The sequence below is a fragment of the Lycium barbarum genome, chromosome 9 (assembly GCF_019175385.1).
Source record: "Lycium barbarum isolate Lr01 chromosome 9, ASM1917538v2, whole genome shotgun sequence".
Taxonomy (NCBI): Eukaryota; Viridiplantae; Streptophyta; class Magnoliopsida; order Solanales; family Solanaceae; genus Lycium; species Lycium barbarum.
The window spans coordinates 6831001-6851173 of NC_083345.1; the positions used below are offsets into that span (position 1 = coordinate 6831001).

At 33.1% G+C, this 20173-nt stretch overlaps 2 protein-coding genes across 2 annotated transcripts; one reads left to right on the forward strand and one right to left on the reverse strand.

The window, feature by feature from the left end:
- Positions 1 to 3823: 3823 nt before the first annotated feature.
- Positions 3824 to 5371, forward strand: LOC132611586 (uncharacterized). The gene is made up of 4 exons (XM_060325996.1): positions 3824 to 4121; positions 4209 to 4314; positions 4432 to 4819; positions 4937 to 5371. The coding sequence occupies exons 1-4, from the start codon at positions 3824 to 3826 to the stop codon at positions 5369 to 5371; spliced, it is 1227 nt and encodes a 408-aa protein (XP_060181979.1).
- A 1173-nt stretch (positions 5372 to 6544) lies between these two features.
- LOC132610288 (uncharacterized) lies at positions 6545 to 13720 on the reverse strand. Its single transcript, XM_060324598.1, has 11 exons — positions 13143 to 13720; positions 11715 to 12512; positions 11443 to 11588; positions 11309 to 11341; positions 11100 to 11206; positions 10833 to 11007; positions 10581 to 10679; positions 10123 to 10215; positions 8087 to 8456; positions 7015 to 8018; positions 6545 to 6916 (listed from the first exon to the last, which is right to left on the reverse strand). Exons 7-10 carry the CDS (start codon positions 10672 to 10674, stop codon positions 7805 to 7807), a joined length of 771 nt encoding a protein of 256 aa, XP_060180581.1. The 5' UTR covers positions 10675 to 10679; positions 10833 to 11007; positions 11100 to 11206; positions 11309 to 11341; positions 11443 to 11588; positions 11715 to 12512; positions 13143 to 13720; the 3' UTR covers positions 6545 to 6916; positions 7015 to 7804.
- Between the last annotated feature and the right edge of the window lie 6453 nt (positions 13721 to 20173).

A 20173-nucleotide genomic window follows, 5' to 3' on the forward strand; every position in this document is an offset into this window, starting at 1 on the left:
CTGTTTCTAGTAGAGTATCATTTTTCAAAAGAAATAAGTATATCATTTTTCAAAAGAAATAAGTGTCAATGTGGTTTGTGCCATTTATTGAGGTCGCTGAAATTCTGTAATTATCAATTGTCAGTATTGCAGAATATTGTTTTGTTCTATCTTGGGAGGAATTAATCCAAATCTTAGACAATTGTGAGAGAACCAAATTCCTTAAGGAAACACAGTTTTCCCTTGGGCTCGAAACTTAATAATTCTAACATTTTTCTGTTCTCACTACTGTATATATTTTTTTAACACATGAATAATAGTACTAAGTGTTTTCTTCAATTTTTTCATCAGATGGTATTTTTATTTTTTATCTTAAAGGATCCTGCAACAAAAGTGTAGTTCGGATACTTGAAATTTGACTGCATTTGATAGAGATGGTATCATAAAACTGCAAGAAGAGAGAGAGAAACAAGAACATAGACGAAAATTATACAATATCAATCTCAAATTAGTGCGAAAAATCATAGTTGCCCCCTAGTTAAGTTAACTCCGTTAGTTTAAATTAATGATTGGATTAAAATCACCCTTCACTTAGTTTAAACTAATGATTGGATTAAAATCACCCTTCACTTAATTGAAGGTTAAATTCGCTACGTCCAATAATTCAAGGATCAAAACAGAAATAAAGCAATAACTAAGGACCAAAATCGCTACTATCCCTAAAATAAAAATGCAAAAAGTAATTAATATCTGCTCAACTGGATAAAATATGTAAACATGAGGCGTAAAAATTTCAATAAAGAAAGTGTACGGAGGAGTTGATGACTCAAATAGTCAGGTAATCATAAACTGTGGAATAAAGAGATAATTGCCTAAATGTCACCCATGTTTTGGAATTGTCTATTAATATTACTTTTATTTTCTTAGAATTAAAATATCACTCAACTATCATTATTTTTCTCAAAAAATATTAAATACCAAAAAACCCTACTTTTATCGTCGTTGGCATGTCATGTCACATTAAAATTTTATTTTTAAAAATAATTGAATAATTTACTCTCATAAAATCCATATAACCCAACTCATGTCTTATACGATTTAGATCCAGTTAATAAATATCCATTCTTAAACTTTATGCTAAAAAAAAGGATGATAATATTGATACATCCATTCTTTAATATTTCAATTCTATTTCTTCCAAATTCTTAGTATTTGAATTAATTGACTATCTGAACTTTGACCTTGTTAGTGAAAGTTCAATGTGTTGGAAAAATAATTATTTTATTATCTCAAAAAGAATTATTAGTTTCTAATATTTCTATTTACAATTTCAACAATCAATTGGTACAAAAATTGAATTGCCTTAATGGCATTTATTATGGGAATATTTGATCCGTTGCCAGAAGGTTTTCTTCAAACTATTGATTGTCACATATTGATTTTTAATGAGCAATAAGTTGTCATTTTGTAACATATAATTTGAATTCATTGCAAATGAAATGATAACGTATTTGACCTCTTAAATGGTTATCTTTGGCTTATATTCAATTAAATTAAAATGAGAACGTTGGCAGATCTTTAACAATGGTTTTCAACTACTACCTATATATATAGTTCTATATATCTACTTTAGAAAGGCAACAAAGTAAAAACTTTTAAACACTTTTTCTTCGTTTAATGCTGGATACAAAAAGATAATCTTTGTTAGTTTCTGTGCTCCTAGTTTATACTAGAAGAGCTTGTTGAATCCCGGGGGAAACACTTACACCAGGTGAATTATCCTTAAGGACAGTGTCTTTTGACACGCCTCAAGCTACAAGAGTTTCTGTGATTTCCGTAATATTTTCAACACAATGCCCACCTTATAATCCTCTTTCCTATATAATTAGAAAAAATATTACAGAAAAAATTATGATCCTGAGCGCACCGACGTGAAAGTCTCGAAGTGACATATACACAAATAAATTCTTTTATCCCAAATATATTAGGATCGACTATTTATTATATTATATTCTTTATATTCTTGTGGAATGGAATATATAAATTTCATTTTCCTTTATTATACTTTTATTTAATGCTTATAGTTTTTAACTTGAATGTTCCTTAAGTTTGTATGTCTATTTTCAATCTTATTATTTAACACAGTGCAGATATAGGCCTTCAAGGTTTCCCAAAAGGGCTGACTACATATATATACATATATAGAGGGAGTATTTACAAAAAATACCAATACTTTTAGGTTTGCAAAAAATAAGATTAGAAAACTTACCAACCCTATACAAAATAACAAATACGGTAAAAGAAATTAATATACGGTACAAGAATCCCCAAAGATCACGGTGTAACCGATTAGAATCCTACTCCCCATAATTTCTCTCCCCTGTTTTTTCTCCCAAATTTCAGCAATCCATGAAAATTAAAGTAGAAACCATATTTTCACCATCACGGTTGAAGATTCTTGAAGATTCATTTAACTGTAGTTGAGAATTGCAGAATTCATACAACATTCAAAATCAAAGTTCCGGATAAAAAACTTCGTATGTTTCAATGGCAGATGAGACAACTCATTCAATAATGGTACAACACAATGGAAGATGGGACGCATCAGGTGTTCATATGTTAATGCCCAGTTTCTTATAAATTTTGGTTTTTTTCATGTCATTTTTTTGCCGTTTAAAACCATATAATATGTATAGTTGTGTATACAATATGTATGAATGATGAATCTGAAATGTATATATTTGATTATGTAATGTGTCGTTAGTGTGTATGATGAATCTAAAATGTATATATTTGATTATGTAATGTGTCGTTAGTGTGTATGCACTTTGTATTATATTTGTATCATAATCGCGGTTCGTATAATGTGTGTTTTGTTTTAATTTTTTGACAGGTAGATACGTAAATTTTGAAGTTGAAGGAATATTATACGATTCCAAATCAAAGTTTAGTGGTTTGGTCACAGTGATTGCTGCTCAACTAGGAATAGATACAACAATTCAAGGATTGGAGATTAAATACATTGTTAGTGATAGATGCCCGCCAATGACCATACACAACGATATGGGTGTCCATGTATATTTAGATCAAAAAAGGAAAACAAAAACTTCTTCAGTAAGTATCCTTTATGTATTACATTAAGGGATGTAGCTTTAGATTTAATTGAAATCCAAGACGATGGAGGCAGCAGTTCAAATTCTATACAATCCCTACCTTCACACAATGGAAAAACTGATCAGTTGAATGCCATAGTTCCCAGTGTTGATTTTGCAGCTGTGGAATGTGAATGAAATGGAATTATAAGCGACAATCGATATGAATTTGTTGCTGAAAAACAAATTTATAAGGACAAGGAAACAATTGTTGCGGTTATGAAGAACTACGTCTTTTCGAAACAATTCCAATTTCGGGTTAGAAGATCTAGTTCTAAAAGGTATGAAAATTAATGTTTTTTCAATATGTTGAATACTATGTAAGATATAACTTTTAAACAATCCTTTAAATTATTTATGATTTGGATTGTTGTATGATATATGTATGAAAACTGTATAAAAAATCTGTTTCTGATGTTTTTCTTTCTTCCAACAATAGCTATTGTCTTGAGTGCCCTGCGGACGATTGCTCTTAGAGTTTTAAATCGTCAAGTTTGAATGATTCAGGGCTTTTAAAAATTAGATCATTTTGTGAACAACATTCATGTTCATTAAAGGAAAGGATTTATTCAAGACGTCAAGCAACTACAACGGTTGTTGGAATTATGATAATGGATAAGTATGAAGATCCAAAAAGAGTATACACACCAAAGGATATATCATCATATATGAGGAAACAACATGGTTTAACAATGACTTACATGCAAGCTTATAGAGCCAAGGAAAAGGCATTAAACATGTTGCGAGGGGATCCAACTGAATCATACAATAAGTTACCGAGCTACTTTTACATCCTGGAAAAGACATATCCGGGCTCAGTTGTTAGTTTGGAAAAAACAGCAGAAGACCGTTTCTTGTATGCATTTGTAGCATTGGAACCTTGTATTAGAGGATGGGAGTATTGTAGGCCTATAGTAGTTGTTGACGGCACCCATCTAAAATCAACTTATGAAGGAACTATGCTAATAGCAAGCACACTAGATCCTGGAGGTTTGTAATTTTTTTTTTTTAATTTTATGCTTAAATTTCACTTATAAATCATCGTATTGATTGCATATAATTTTTATACAAAAACAGGTAGTATACTGCCATTAGCATATGCAATAGTTGATTCAGAGAATGATGCATCTTGGACATTGTTTTTTGAGAGATTTAGGATAGCTTTTGGTGAAAGGGAGAATATGTGCATTGTATAAGATAGACATGATAGTATATGGAAAGCTTCTGCATTAGTATATCCCGGGCTGACTCATTATGCATGTATTTGGCATTTGTGGAATAATTTACTTAAGAAATGCAGGGGAAATAAAGAACAGGTCAAGAAACTATACTTTGCATTAGCTAAGGCATACACTCTTCAAGAATTTAGTGAACTCATGGGAAGGCTGGACACAGTAGATAAGAAGTTGGGTGTATACTTATTTGATAGTGGGTATCATAAATGGTCTCGGGTACATGCAACAGTGAAGAGAACATGGACGTTGACTTCAAACATTGTTGAATCTATAAACAGCAGCATTGTCAAAGCTAGAGAATTTCCAGTCTGTAAGTTAATGGATTACATGAGACAAATGATTGAAACTTGGAATGCAAAACACAGTGAAGAAGGGAGAAATACATTCACTGATCTTACTAATGAGTACAATAAAGCTTATGAGGATAACAAGGAATTATCACACCGTATGACTGTAAGTTTTTAAACTGTATGATAAGGTATCATTTATGTTGTATGTTGTATGTATTTATGTTGTATGATTTTTGTTAAATTTCTGAATTTAAATTGTGATCCAACTTTTTTATGGTAGGTAAGGGCTTCCACTGAATTCCTACATACAGTGACAGATGGTATGAAGAGATTTAGTGTGTGTCTTCGAAGTAAGATTTGTAGTTGTGGAAGGTTTCAACTTGACGAGATACCATGTGGACATGCTTTGGCTGCTATAATGTACAAGCACCAACATGGAGAGGACTACTGCTCTGCCTACTACAGCAATAAAGATTTCAAAGATACATATGCCATACCAGTGGAACCTCTTCTATGCGAGAGTACATGGGAGATAACATTTGATGTGTTAGAACAAATTGTTTTACCACCAGATTCTAAAAGACCTCCAGGGAGACCATCGTTGAAGAGAATGAAACCATTTTATGAGGTGAAATTTAAGAGGGCAAAGATGACATGTAGCAAGTGTGGCATAGAGGGGCACAACAAGAAGACATGTAGCAATTTGCCCAAATGAAATTAAATTCCATATAGCCAAATTTTTTATTTTTTTACATTCACTGTTAGTAGACACTCATTACTTTATAAATTCAAAATTTATTTTGACGCAACATTGTCTATTAAATTGGCTAGCAAGAATTTATTTTTATTTCATGGCTGGATTTTTTTGTTTTGGCATATTTAATGCATCAAAACTTTAGTTGTTTAGTTTGACTGTAAAATTTGTGTAAAACCGCTGAAATATCATGGAATTCTATTTAACTACTGAATATTGACTAAAACGCTTAGTTGATTAGTGTATCAATATTGTATAGATAATGTATCAAGAGCTTTAGTTTGTATTAGTTTAGTTGTTTAGTGTATCAATATTGTATAGATAATGTATCACATAACGTGTTTCATATAAAAAGGAAAGGGTTATGTTAGTGAATGATCACAATTCTTGTTAGTGTATCAATAATGTGTAAATAATGTATGCACCATACATTATAATTGACCGTATGTAAATTGTATCATTAAAGTATACATTATTGTATAAATAATGTATCAAAGTGTTATGTTAGTGAATGATCAAAATTCTTGTTAGTGTATCAATAATGTATAAAAAATGTATGCACCATACATTATAAATGACCATATATAAATTGTATTATTAATGTATACATTATTGTATAAATAATGTATGAAACATTATGTATGGATATTGTATATGCTAGTGTATCATTATTGTATAAATAACGTATGAAACACAACAAATTTCATATCTTTTTAGTGTATCAATATAGTATAAATAATGTATGCAACATATATATATATATATATATATAACACGTTTCATGATGTATTAAATCTTATATGTTTAGTGTATCAATAATTTATAAAAATTAAGATGGAAGAATTTTAATTGTTTACTGTATCATTATCGTATAAACAATGTATGAAATATGTATGGATATTGTACATTTTATGTGTTAGAAGTACAAATTTGTTTGATCATTGAATTTAATATAGTTTATATACTTCATGTGAAAACATGTGTATATTATAGATACTGTATAATTTGTGTATTAGAGAACAAATATGGTGGATCATTGATTTCAAATTAAGAACTGTATTAACATAACTACATTGGTAAACATATTAATAACTAATGATATAAGGTGTAAGAATAATAAAAGCATCATATTAATCAGACTTAATTAACCAACAAAATCAGTCAACTACTTAGGCCAACATCAACAAAATCATCTTTCTTACACCAACAAACTAATAACTAGTCACTAATTCTAAGAATTCTAAACTTTTCGTTTCAGTCTCGGCAATTTCTCCCTTTCAGGTACTGGTTCCTTGCAAATTTTTGGACCACCCAATCTGCTGGTAACATTTCCTGTTACTTCACTCTCACTAATAGCTCCATCAACCTGCTTTTTTCTTGCATAATCCCACAGCAGGGCACCATACCTCCGACGATGAAGAGCGGCATCAAAATCTTCTTCTGAAATTTCAAATACACCTTGGCTGATATATTCAGCAAATGCATATGTGTATAACCCCACAATCACTGTAAATAATCACAAACATAAAAAAACAGTTAATATTTAATATGTATGAACACCATTATAATATGTTAAAAATAATATATAAAGTAGAGATACATACTTAGACTCCGGATGTTGTTCTGGCAAATGATCCACAAAGACATATTCGAAAGGATCATCAAAGCTCTTCCCAACATATGCTGGTTCAGTTATCCAGTTTATGTCATTCCTTTTCCCATAAAATCCAGTGCAATTGAAAAAGAGAGGCATCATGGTGGCCAGCCTTTCAACAACTTCTCGAATTGAATTAGTATGCATAGCCCCACCCGGGAATGAATCATATACATAGAAACACCTTCTTTTAATACATAAAACAACCAACACCCAATGGTATTCTTCGCTTATATTGACTGGGATGAGCACATTATCAACTGTATCCCAAGCAATATTTGCAATCAATTTAAACCCACGAATAATTTTTGCCACATTATGCTCAGTAGTAATAAAACGCTTATCATTTTTGTATTCCTTGTACTGCTTGTGGATAGCCTCAACCCACTTTATGAAAAAACAATCTGTTGTTGTGTATCTCACTGGGTTATTTGGACCATACTTTGCTTTTTTCCTCAAGTAATACATAATGACATCAACATGCTGAAAAAAGAATGTCAATTAAAATATAAGTAAAATGGTAAAGAATTTCTGTTATTAAGTATTCAGTTTAACAGTCATATATCAGTTTTTATAATATGCATACTGATATGCACATTTCATACACATATGGATATCTCCAAACAACATTCCACACAAATTTCATACATATAAACGCCAAATTATATAATCCACATAGCACTTGTGTCAACAATGGCCACACGCATATCCTAATGCCATCTCAACATAAACTACCATTCTTACGACACCCAAAAATTAAGCTTGAAAGTATTTTTCATACAGCAAAAACAAAATGAAATAAACAAATAAAAAGTCTGGAGACAACATACCGAGTCTTCCCACGCTTTCCCAGTTTGAATGACATTGTTGAACCACTCCATTTTGTCAACTTTCTTAACTCCTAAATCATAAGGATTGACAATCTTGTTGTCTTTTGAAGTGTATGCTGAAATTCTGGAAAGCAAAAAGCCATAAATGTTTGCAAGAGAAATAGTTAAATAAATAAAATATTTTATACATACCTGTTCTTCCGTTTAGAGACTTTAGCATATACCCAAGATGTAAATTCATTGAGCAGTGCATCATCAACTTCGAATCCATTGTTATTTGCAAAAGGATGTTTTATGTTGAAATATATAGGTGATTTACCCGCGCTGCTGCCAGCTGAACTAAAACCAACATATGGAGATGATTTGTATTTTCCAGTCTTTCTGAGTCTTGGCTGTTGTTCAGGAGTGTCATTGTTAGAATAGTAACTGTTTTCAATCGCAACAATCTGGGTCTCGCTATATGCAGGCAATTCAATGTCATCAAGAGTTGGGGTTTTGGAGACAGAATTGCACAAACTACCCATTTTATCAATTCCAACAACCACATCATCTAAAGAAGTATCTGCAAAATTCAAATTTCAGAAAATTTAATACAATATATTTCATAAATCTTTAAAAACAGTATAAAACTAACAGTGTTAGCATCTATACAATTTAACATCTCCATCATGCACAATCATAAATCTTTTCATTGAAAGTTCATGATTCAGACAATTCACAAGTCAAGCATGAATGTACATGAAAGCTGTAGGGTAGTATTAACACATATACTATCAGATATATACATGAAAGTAATTGGAAAGCTATTTGATGAGTCGTGAAATTACGCGATATTCGATGCTAATTCCTTAAGTTTTTGTGACTCTTTAAGCACTTTTGTTGTTACTTTTTGTGTTTTTATATTGTTTTGTAGGAAAAGATGTCCGGAGAGCATAACGGAGCAAAACAGACCAAAATAGAGCAAAAATAGAACAAATCAACGTTTCTGGCACCACATGCTAATAGCACATGGTGCAGCATGTTGAACATGCTAGCAACATGTGGTGCAGCATCTGCTGCCAGAGAAAGTGGCACCATGTGCGAGTAGCACATGGCGCAGCATGTGCAACATGTGAGCAGCATGTTGTGCAGCATGTGGTGGCAGAGAAATTGTCACCAGATGCTACGGTTTTGTCACAACATGCGAATAGCATGTTGTGCAGCATGTTGTGCAAGAGGGTATTATGGTCCAGATTTTGTTCCCGTTTTTGGAATAATATAAATACTCTTTTAGGGTTTGTAATACATATCTTTGGCAGTTTTTTTACAAGTTTTGGAGACTAGGTTTCTACACCACACTTTGGGGTTGAAGATTTGAAGATTTGGTTGAGCATTTCTTAAACCTTTAATTCATTTCTTCAATTTCTTGCTTTGTATTGTATATCTAAGTGTGTAGTGTTTATTTTCTTCACTTGAATCTTGTTTATGGAAATATTCTAGGATTAAAGTGTTGAATGAAACTCTTGTTTTGCTTATGTATTGAATGATTTTTATTCCTATTGAAGTGGGTCTTTGTTGATTTAATTAATTTCGTTCTTGAATATTTCCAAAGGGATTAGTTAACCCTAGGACTCACCCATTTACTTAGATTGAGCTTGGAAGAGGAAATCTAGGTTGGGAAAGATTAATTAACAAGAATTTGGGTCATTAAACTCATCTAATAACTTGAGCTCGGAAGAGGATAGTTACTTGAGGTTAAATTGATTATGCCTAATATCACACTCTAAGGCTTGGAAAAGCTTAGAGTGAAATTCATTGATTTGGTTGGAAGACTTTCAATGAAATTTTAGATATCATTATCTATCAACACAAACCCGCTCTTAGTTGTAAAATCATGAAATATATTGGATCGTTACTTGAGTATAATCTCCTATTATCCATGCTTGTGGCCATTGATCATTTTACTTGCTTTCTAGGTTAGTTTACATTTCCGCATTAGTTATAATATTCTTCAAAAAAACCAAAATATTATCCAGCGTTTGGCTTTAGCTTAGTTGGTGAAAATTCCTTACTTTCTTAATCGCCTAGCATATTGTTCCCTATGGGATCAACCCCGACTCATAGTTGGGTAAAATATATTGCATACGACCGTGTACACTTTCTCTTTGAGAAGTGAATTTGGACGTTATCACTATTGCATAAAACCCTCTGTCAAACAAATACATTTCAATGAAAAGTGAAGTCCTTACCTAAATTAGGAACATGTTCAGTATGATTTATTGAGGCTTGTTGATGAAATAGACAATTATCACCGGCTCCATCAAACCCATCATGCACACCAACTACATTTTGCATAAATAGTTATGTCCAGAAGTTAAATGCTGAATTGAAAATTAAATACTTTTTTTGCAACAATTTTTATACAGTTTTCTGAATGGATTTATGGGTGAGAAATATGATATCTACTAATATAACTAACAGCAAATGGACTACACTCGAAAGATTCAGCTAAAACTCTATTTGGACCACACATTCATACAAAGTAATTTCAGTTGTCATGTAATTAATTAAAAGAGCCTAGAGAAATGATGCCAACTTATTCTCTACTAAATAGAAGCTATGTTAATACACTTTATATGTAGTTTTCATGTATGATTTTTGAGATGTACGTATGGCAGATTCTAATTATATCAAGCAAAAGAATGACCTTGAATCTTCAATTCTTCTTGTTCATGTAGACTCTTCAATGCTTCTACATCATCTTGATCATTATCACATGTTTCACCAATCCCAGCATGCATACCAGCTACACGTTTCATACAAAAATATGAATGATAATTAAGTTTTAAAAATATTAACTGAAAAAAATTACATACACATTTTGAACCATCTATGATATATCTATTTAAGGATGTGAAATATGGACATAAATATAATTTACTAGAAATTAGAAGCTTACTATGGGTCTTCAAATATACTGCAGCTTGACCAGATATTGGCACACTTCCATCAAGCCCACCAACCGCACCCTTAGCCGCTTGTTCATCAACCTCAGCTAGTATGTCATGATACTTGTCATTCTGGTCACCACTATAAATTCTTTTTCCATCTACAACCTTCACACCTCCAGTACCCTATATATTAATGAATGCTTTATTAATTTAAAATTGAATTAATAATATAGAGGAAATCCATCAAAGTTTTATTTTTATTTTAAAAAAAAAACCTCATATTCATTATTTTCCGTCTGCCTGCCATGTAAGGACTTGATCTCTGTAAGTATGTCCAATATTGATTTATCCAAGTGTTGCTTCAACTGTTTAAAATCATCCTCTACCCGAAATAAGCAGTAAACAATAAACTTATTATCATTTGTTTATTTCAATAGAAAAAAAAAATAATGAACTTTATAATCCATTAATATCCGACAAATACCTTCTTCTGAAATAGTTTCAAATCTTCACGAACCTATAAAAAAAATAGAATTTATGAGCCATATATGTGTTAACCGACTTATAATCATTCCATACCTTTTAAAAAAGATTAAAAATAGTGAATTCGATACCTACATTTACAACCACATTCTTCAATGCCTCAAACAAAGAACCATGTACAAATGGTGTATCACTTGTAGTAGTACGTGGTCGTGGCAGATCTGGTAACTCATGAGAAGTGGAAATTCATCGTTTGCTGGTGTGATGTTGGAAAAAACCACCTAACAAAACAAAAAATTACACGTGTATTCATATAGGTTAGCAAGTCTAACAAAACATACAGAATTGAACCTGTATTAAAAGTGAATGAAAAATGTATGCATGATGTTGAAAGTGTTCTTGTTTACCTGATTCCCATAAGTTTTGAACATCCCCCTCTTCAGATAGTCAAAGTACAATATATCTTGGGATGTTTGCCAATTAAGAATACGAGGAATGTAGTTTCGAATACGAGTAGCAACAAAAGGATCAACCTTCGAGCAACATTCATAAAACCAAACCTGCAAAGCAAGTGGAAAGCCCCCAACCCTATAATACGATGGATCACCACTCAATTGGTGACTAACAGAAGAAAGTGTTTCGTTAAAACAATCGTTTCCCCACGAATAGTTCCTATATTCACCACTCTCAACTAAGTCAAAGTGCAGCCTAGATACGTAAGATTTGGAAGGCTCAGTTGAGAATAGGAATGTGCTAATAAAATACAAAATGGACATTTTTACAAGATTATCATCACCCACACAAATGCTTCCTTCATAAAAACTTATCAACTCACTCTTGAGTACCTTTTGTTGATTGGGAAAGTAACTATTCATTAACCTATTTGGTGAATTATGGCCCGGAACAAATTCACTCGGCATGCCGCATTTCAAACCACTAATAATGGCAAACTCTCTTATGCCAAAAAAGAGCTCTTCTCCATTCAACTTGATGATAAACATATCATCTCTATCATTATCAGTCTCCGCATACATCAAGCTGCGAATGAGTTGTGGGTGAACCTTGATATTCGGTAAATCAAGAAAATGACCAAATGGGGACTCCCTAAACATCTGCAATTGCTTCTTAGACTTTAATCGCAACTTTATATGCTCAATAGCTTTGATGTTGGTGTAAGTACAAAATCTGGTTTGAACCTTCTTTACCTAAATATATAATAAATAACAAATTACTAAACAAAATCAAAACTAAGAGAAAATCTGATACACTGAAAAGGTCTTAAATGTGTACAACACAACAGTGAATGTATTTTAAATGTGTATGACAAGAATATGTATTACCACAAGAGAACAAATACTGAAAATATATAAAAATTATGTTTGTTATATATGGCTCAAGTATATATACAACAAAAATACCTAAATTATACAACATTGATACACAAATAATAAAAACCAAGTTTAAAAATGAAACATACCATTTACTAAACACAATTCATACCAATTATTTTGCCCACAAACAACAATTAAAGTATATGTATTTTAGGCTTAGTACAGTATATGTATTATAAGCTTATAACAGTGAATGTATTATTGGTGTATAAAAAGTGTATGAATTAATCGCAGATGAACAATCAACTCAAAAAATATAACAAAATTATGTCTACCATATATGGCTCAGGTTTATATACAATAAAAATACATAAAATATACAACATTCATACACCAATAATAAAACCCAAATATAAACATGATACATACCATTTTCTATCCAAAATTCATACCAGTTAATTTGAACATAAACAACAATTAAAGTAATAAATACTTGCTTTTTACCTTCAATTTCGGTTTTGCAAGGTTTCTCTTTGATGTTTGACCTTTTTTAACATCTTTTTGTAAAACAATATGAAACTCATTTTCTTTCTTCGGATTAGATGTTTTACCACTGTCAACCTTTTTTTTCTTAGAAGAAGGAGAAGCAAATTCATCTTCAAAATCAGAATCAGAACCGATTTCGTTTGACATTCCAAGCGAAATTTCTTTCCCCTTCCGTTTGCCTTTGCTTCGTGTAACCATTTTTTGTTGAACTACCTTGGGGGTAACAATATGTTGTTTTCCATCTTTCTTAATAGGAGATTGAGTGAATTCACTCAAATCGAAAGATGGATCCGGACCAATCTTCGGGCTAGAAGAAGCAAAAAACCGATTGATTTTAGGGGTTGGAGTCCCCATTCGAAGCTTTTACCAAAAATTCAAACAAGAAAGTCGAATAAGCAAAACAAAAACAATGTGAGTTGTAGAAGATTTGATAACATCAAAGAAACAACGAAAAGAGTGTATAATTTTACATCTAGAAGTTGAAATCGATATTTACTAGGAAACAAAATGGAATTTTGATATTTTTAATTTTTTTTTAAAAACAGTATAAAATGGAAGAGAGGGAGTTTGAGAGGGAGTTTGTGAGAGAAAGAGAGAGACAAAAAAGACCTTTTTGATAAATGTGAAAAACTGATCGGATGAGAGAATAACTTTTTGATAAGTGTAAAAACTGATCGTATCTTCCAATAAAGTCAAAATTCTTAAATGCAGATTCTTTCCTTCTTAAAAGCCTAAAATCAAGGCACTACACATTAAACCACAATCTGGTATATGAAGTAATTAAAATTGTATATTTTGTAAATAAGGAAAAGTATTAATATAATTTATAATATTTAACTTCAAGTGGTATTAATATGTGATTTTCCCTTCCCAAAATACTACTCGCATATATACTTTGTAAAGAAATGAGCTTGTCCGCTTCACATTAAGATAGATCAAAAACCTCTTTTGTCTCAATTCTTGTGATATTTTTCATTTTTTAAGATTTAAATAGTGTGAATTTTGACTAACATTTTAATTTTAGAATATTAAGTTAATCTAATTTTGTACTGAGTTGCCATTTTTAAATTAATCTAATTTAATTTAATTTTGAATATCAGTAAAACTGACTCTTAATAAGTGGAGTAGAAAAATATAATATGAATTGGGACAGAAAAAGCGCACAATTTTATTAGAACGGAAAGGTCTTTTGGCCATGGCCCAAATGAGGGTAGCTTAGTAAATTTACACGGATATCTAAGACAAATTTAATAATTTATACTTAGTTAATGTCATTCTTATCTTTCCCTCTTAAAATTCATCTTAATTCAAAATTATACATGTAAAGATTATGAAGGTCTTTTCATAAGTGTGATCAAATTTGGATCAAATTGGTACCGTAGTTTAGCACCTCTCTTTATAGAATTAATGCAACATGCCAACATGCATGGTTAGTAGAAAAATGTTGAATTCAAAAGCAACTCAGTAAATTGGGAGTCCGGAACTAAAATGCCCCCAAAAAAATCACTTTGAACCAAAATACCCCAATAAAAAAAAGTTACAAAACTATCTTTAGCGCAGTAATTTACTGCGCTAAAGCAGTTCACGGAGACGGAGCCGTTAACTGCTTTAGCGCGTTATAGAAGCAATTAAAAAAAAAAATCTATAACGCAGTAATGCGTTATAGATACCTAAAAAAAAAAATTCAAAAAAAAAAAAATGGCCACCTTTTCAAACAAAACTTACTTCCGGCACCTTTTCAACCCCTGATCCGAACGTCTACATACCTTGATGTATTGGGCCTACATTATTGTACGCAAAAAAAATATATCAGGTTCTATATAAAATATTGACGTTTCGGAGTCTTCACACACGACTAATCATTGGTCAAAGTATGAAAAAAAACACTAAGTGTTGCAAAAAATAAAGTTGGCCTTTTTTTTTTGTACTATTTCTATAACGCAGTATTTTACTGCGTTATAGATTTTTTTTTTTTAACTGCTTCTATAACGCAGTAAAATACTGCGCTAAAGCAGTTAACGGCTCCATCTCCGTGAACTGCTTTAGCGCAGTAAATTAATGCACTAAAGATAATTTTGTAACTTTTTTTTTTGTTAGGATATTTTGGTTCAAAGTGATTTTTTTGGGACATTTTCGTTCCGAACCCGTAAATTGGAGGACATAATAATTAGGAGCTATCAATATCAAGTACGTACCTATAAAACACATTTTTTATGTGTTCTACATACTAACAAAATGACTCATGAATAAGAACATTTCATAGCGGACCATAGCATTTTACTTTTGGTCTTATCTCTTTTTATTCTTTTATAATTATTTCCTTCCGTTCTTTGCATTATTTTTTTCTACCTACTCCATTCACTTTAATCATTCATTCTCCGAATTATTTCTCAATTTCTTTGGAAATGCAGAGTATTATAATAAAATATGCATTTAATTTATTATTTTTTAATTAAAATATTACAAAATTCATTATAAACAAGTAAAAAGTGAATAAAGGGAGTAATACAGTGTATCATTTCAAGAAGGCAAAAGTTATAGATAGCCCCCTAAACTTCTGGGCTACCTAAATTGAGGGTTATACCTATTGGGTATCTAAATCAGTCTAAATTTGATCCTATTGGGTACCTTTTTCACAATAATCAGCAAAATTAAGAGAGTGTATTACACTCTCCCTGACGAGGCAACTTTGTCCAATGAAAACGTGACACGTGGCGGTGGTGGTGGTGGTGGTGGGGGGGGGGGGGGTTCTATCATAATAATTAAAAAACAAATTATATACCCTCTCCCCCAATTTTCATCTCCTTCGCCCCCCTAATGGGCCGCCGCTCCCCCACCACCGGCCGCCGCACCACCGCCCCCAACCGCCGTCTCCCCACCCCACCAATAATTTATTTCTCTTTTCTTCTCTTATTTAGGTCTATCAATTTCTTTACAAATTTCCAAATCAATCAATGGAAGCTCTACATTCCTCATTCCTCTACTCAACTCCATTAAGAACCCCATCTCACAAACCCACCAAAAAACCCAAACCCACCATAGTCTCTTGTTCCATCACACCAGACCCATGGTCACTCATTGACGGCAACAACAACAAGAACCTAAACAAACCAAAACCCAAATCAAAACACGCCAAAAACCCACTTTCAGATGACAACGCTCGTCGAATTATCAAAGGTAAAGCCAAATATTTAAGCGCTTTGAGAAGAAACCAAGGATCACAAGCTTTGACACCCAAATGGATTAAAAGAACACCTGAGCAAATGGTGCAATATTTGGAAGATGATAGAAATGGACATTTGTATGGGAAACATGTAGTTGCAGCTATTCAGATTTAAAAAGGACAAAAAAAATGGTTGTAAAAAATAACATCCAATTCAAAAATTAATTTTATATAAATAATTAAAAGAAATGAAGTGTTATAATGAAGAAGAAGAAGAGAAGAGAACTACAGTGAAGAAGAAGAGAAAAAAAGAAGAAGGAACGTACAGTGGGGTCGGGTCAGGGGACAAACAGGCGGCTGGGGGGAGGTGGGTTAGTTTTTTATTAATTTATCTATTAAATTTTATTTAAAAGAGATAAAATTTTAACCAAAAAAAATTTAAGGATGAAAGGACTGTTCACGCGCCCAACAAAAAGTGGAATCAATTGTTGCGCCACGTAGGCGCCACATAGGCAAAAGGTACCCAATAGGATTAATTTAGACTGGTTTAGGTACCCCATAGGTACAACTCTCGGTTTAGGTAGCTCAGAGGAAAATGTGACAAAGTTTAGGGGGCTATCTATGACTTTTGCCTTTCAAGAATTTAATGATATATGACACAATAATGTTCGGTAGCCAAACCTAGCTCGTAAATGTGAACGGATAATGTTTTGTATTTTTTTATTAAATCAACTGAAAAGAGTAAAATGCGACACTAGTGGTGGGTTTTCAATATAAATTGAGGTGGTGACTCTATATAAATTGTTTACCCCGAATTTGGGAAACCAATTGAATTTGTACGCGGGTATGGGATATGTGCTTGGGTCTTGATGTATATTTGATAGTGTAAAATAAGCGTATGAATATGTAGTAAGAAAAGGCTAATAACGATAATCTGCTTGATATTTGATGGAATAAACACAATATAAATGGAAATAAATGGCCTTGGCCGAATTAGATATTGAGAGAGAGATTGTATATATGAATTCTTTTATTATGAATGTTCTTGGTAAGTAAAGGAGCCAACCCTTACAAAGGAGAGGGAGGTGCTCTATTTATAATGTAACCTCCATGGGTTTCATACAATGTGAACTAATAAAATAATAGTAATAAGGACAGCTCTGCACGGATTTGGTGGGATTAGACTGACGGCGCCGTCTGACATACGCATGGTGGGTAGTTGACCATGACAGGACGCTACTGGCGCGTGGCTCGCGTGCAACGGCCACACGGTCCAACGGCTACTCAGGCCGATAGCTATACGGACCAACGACCACAAATGCTCGGGTCACCGGGCTTGACCGTTTCAATCACGCAGAAGGCAGATCAGTCGGTGCCTTCGCTTAGCTCCGGCCCAAGCGTTACCCCGGTCAAGGGCGAATAGTATCCGACACATTCTCATTCCTTCCTCCGGTTACTCGTTCCACCGGTTTGCCTCGTATCCGGTTTTTACCGTACACAGATAGCCCCACACTTCCCGGATCTCCGATCTATCGGAGTAACGGGGAGTGGATAACTTTTGAAAACCGGTGGCTCTTTCAGCTCGTCGTTATCTTCTCATTTTGGCGGGAACGGTTGTGTAACGCTGATGAGTCGTGAAATTACGCGATATTCAATGCTAATTCCTTAAGTTTTGTGACTTTTTAAGCACTTTTGTTGTTACTTTATGTGTATTTTTGTTGTTTTGTAGGAAAAGATGCCAGGAGAGCATAAAAGAGCAAAATGGATCAAAATGGACCAAAATGGAACAAAATAGAGCAAAACAAGCCAAGATAGCTGAAATGAACCAGAGCACCACCTGCGAATCGCAGATACTGCATGCGAGTCGCAGGTGATGCAGCATCTGTTGACAGAGAATGACCAAATAAAATAAGACAATGATGCAACACATGCGACACCACATGCGACTCGCATGTGGAACCCGCGAGTCGCATCCTGTGTCGCAGATGCTGCACCTCGGCTGATTTATGAGATATTGGTGCTTTATCCAGTTTTATGTGATTTAGAAGTGATCGGAAGAAACCAAGTGAAAAGAAAGTCAAAAAGAGGCCAAACTGGATATTTTTGCAAAACTGTCAAAACTGGACAGTTTTGCAAAAACGGGACAGATTTGCAAAACTGAAACTTTGGGGTTTATTTTGTCATTGTTTGGACTTGGAAAAATTGGGAAACATAAAAGAAAGACTTGGGGGGGAAAACATATCATCTTTGGCCATTTTCATACAAGCTTAAGGCTAGGGTTTCATCTACACCATTGGAGGAGAAGATTGGAAGCACTTTAATGAGATATTTCTTAATCCTTTCTTCAATTCCTTGTTTTGTATTGTATATCTAAGTGTGTAGTATTTATTTCATTACTTGAATCTTGTTTATGAAAATATTCTTGATTAAAGTTTGGTTTGAAACTCTTGTTATGCTTATGTATTGAATGATTTTTATTGCTAATGAAGTGAGTCTTTGTTGATTTAATTAATCTCGTTCTTGAATGTTTCCAAAGGGATTAGCTAACTCTAGGACTCACCCATTACTTAGATTGAGCTCGGAAGAGGAAATATAGGTTGGGAAAGATTAATTAACAAGGATTTGGGTCATTAAACCCATCTAATAACTTGAGCTCGGAAGAGGATAGTTACTTGAGGTTAAATTGATTGTGCCTAATATCACACTGTAAGGCTTGGAAAAGCTTAGAGTGAAATTCATTGATTTGGTTGGAAGACTTTCAATGAGATTTTAGAAATCATTATCTATTAACATAAACCCGTTCTTAGTTGTGAAATCGTGAAATACATTGGATCGTTACTTGAGTGTAATCTCCTATTATCCATGCTTGTGGCCATTGATCATTTTACTTGCTTTCTAGGTTAGTTTACATTTCTGCATTAGTTATAATATTCTCCAAAAACCCAAAATATTATCTATCATTTGGCTTTAGCTTAGTTGGTGAAAGTTCTTTACTTTCTTAATCGCCTAGCATATTGTTTCCTGTGGGATTGACCCCGACTCATAGTTGGGTAAAATATATTGCATACGACCGTGTACACTTTCTCTTTGAGGAGTGGATTTGGACGTTATCAAAAATGGCGCCGTTGCCGGGGAACAATTTGGCGTATTTGAGTTAGTTTGGGATTTAAGCTTGCTTGCTTTGGTCCAAACTTGTGAATATTTGTGTTGTTGTTTCGTTGCTTTATTTGATTTTTATATAAAAAAAATGGCATCATATAATGAAAATTGGTCGGATGGCAGTTATTCATACTTTGATGACCCGTGTCTTTATTGTGGAGGACCACACTCATGGCAAAATTGTTTGAATTCTCCCGGGGGCGGATTGTGCGCACAATCCCAAACCTATGAGTGGAGTATTTGTGATAGGTGTGGTGGTCAAAATGGTCATTGGGATAATTGTGCTTATTTGTCCTCCCCTTCCCCGAACCCCGACTATGACTATTCTAGTTTTGATTTTGATGATAGTAGGGATATGGAAGTGGAAGAAGCTTCAAATGCTCAAAATGAGAGAATAATGCTCATGTTGGAGACCATCCTTGAAAAAGTGGAAAAACAGGACTTAGCGGTTAAGGACTTGAGGCAACCACTTGATGACTTGAGGCAAACAATTAATTGCAATGACAAAGCTATTCACACCTTGGAGGATCAAATGAAATCATTGGTTCATACTCATAATGCTCAACAACTTCAGGGTGTTGAAAGTAGACAAGAAAGTGGCCAAAACATGAATGTCTCCAAGGGTGGATTTTTACAAGCTTTGAATGACCCTCAACTTGAAGAAAGG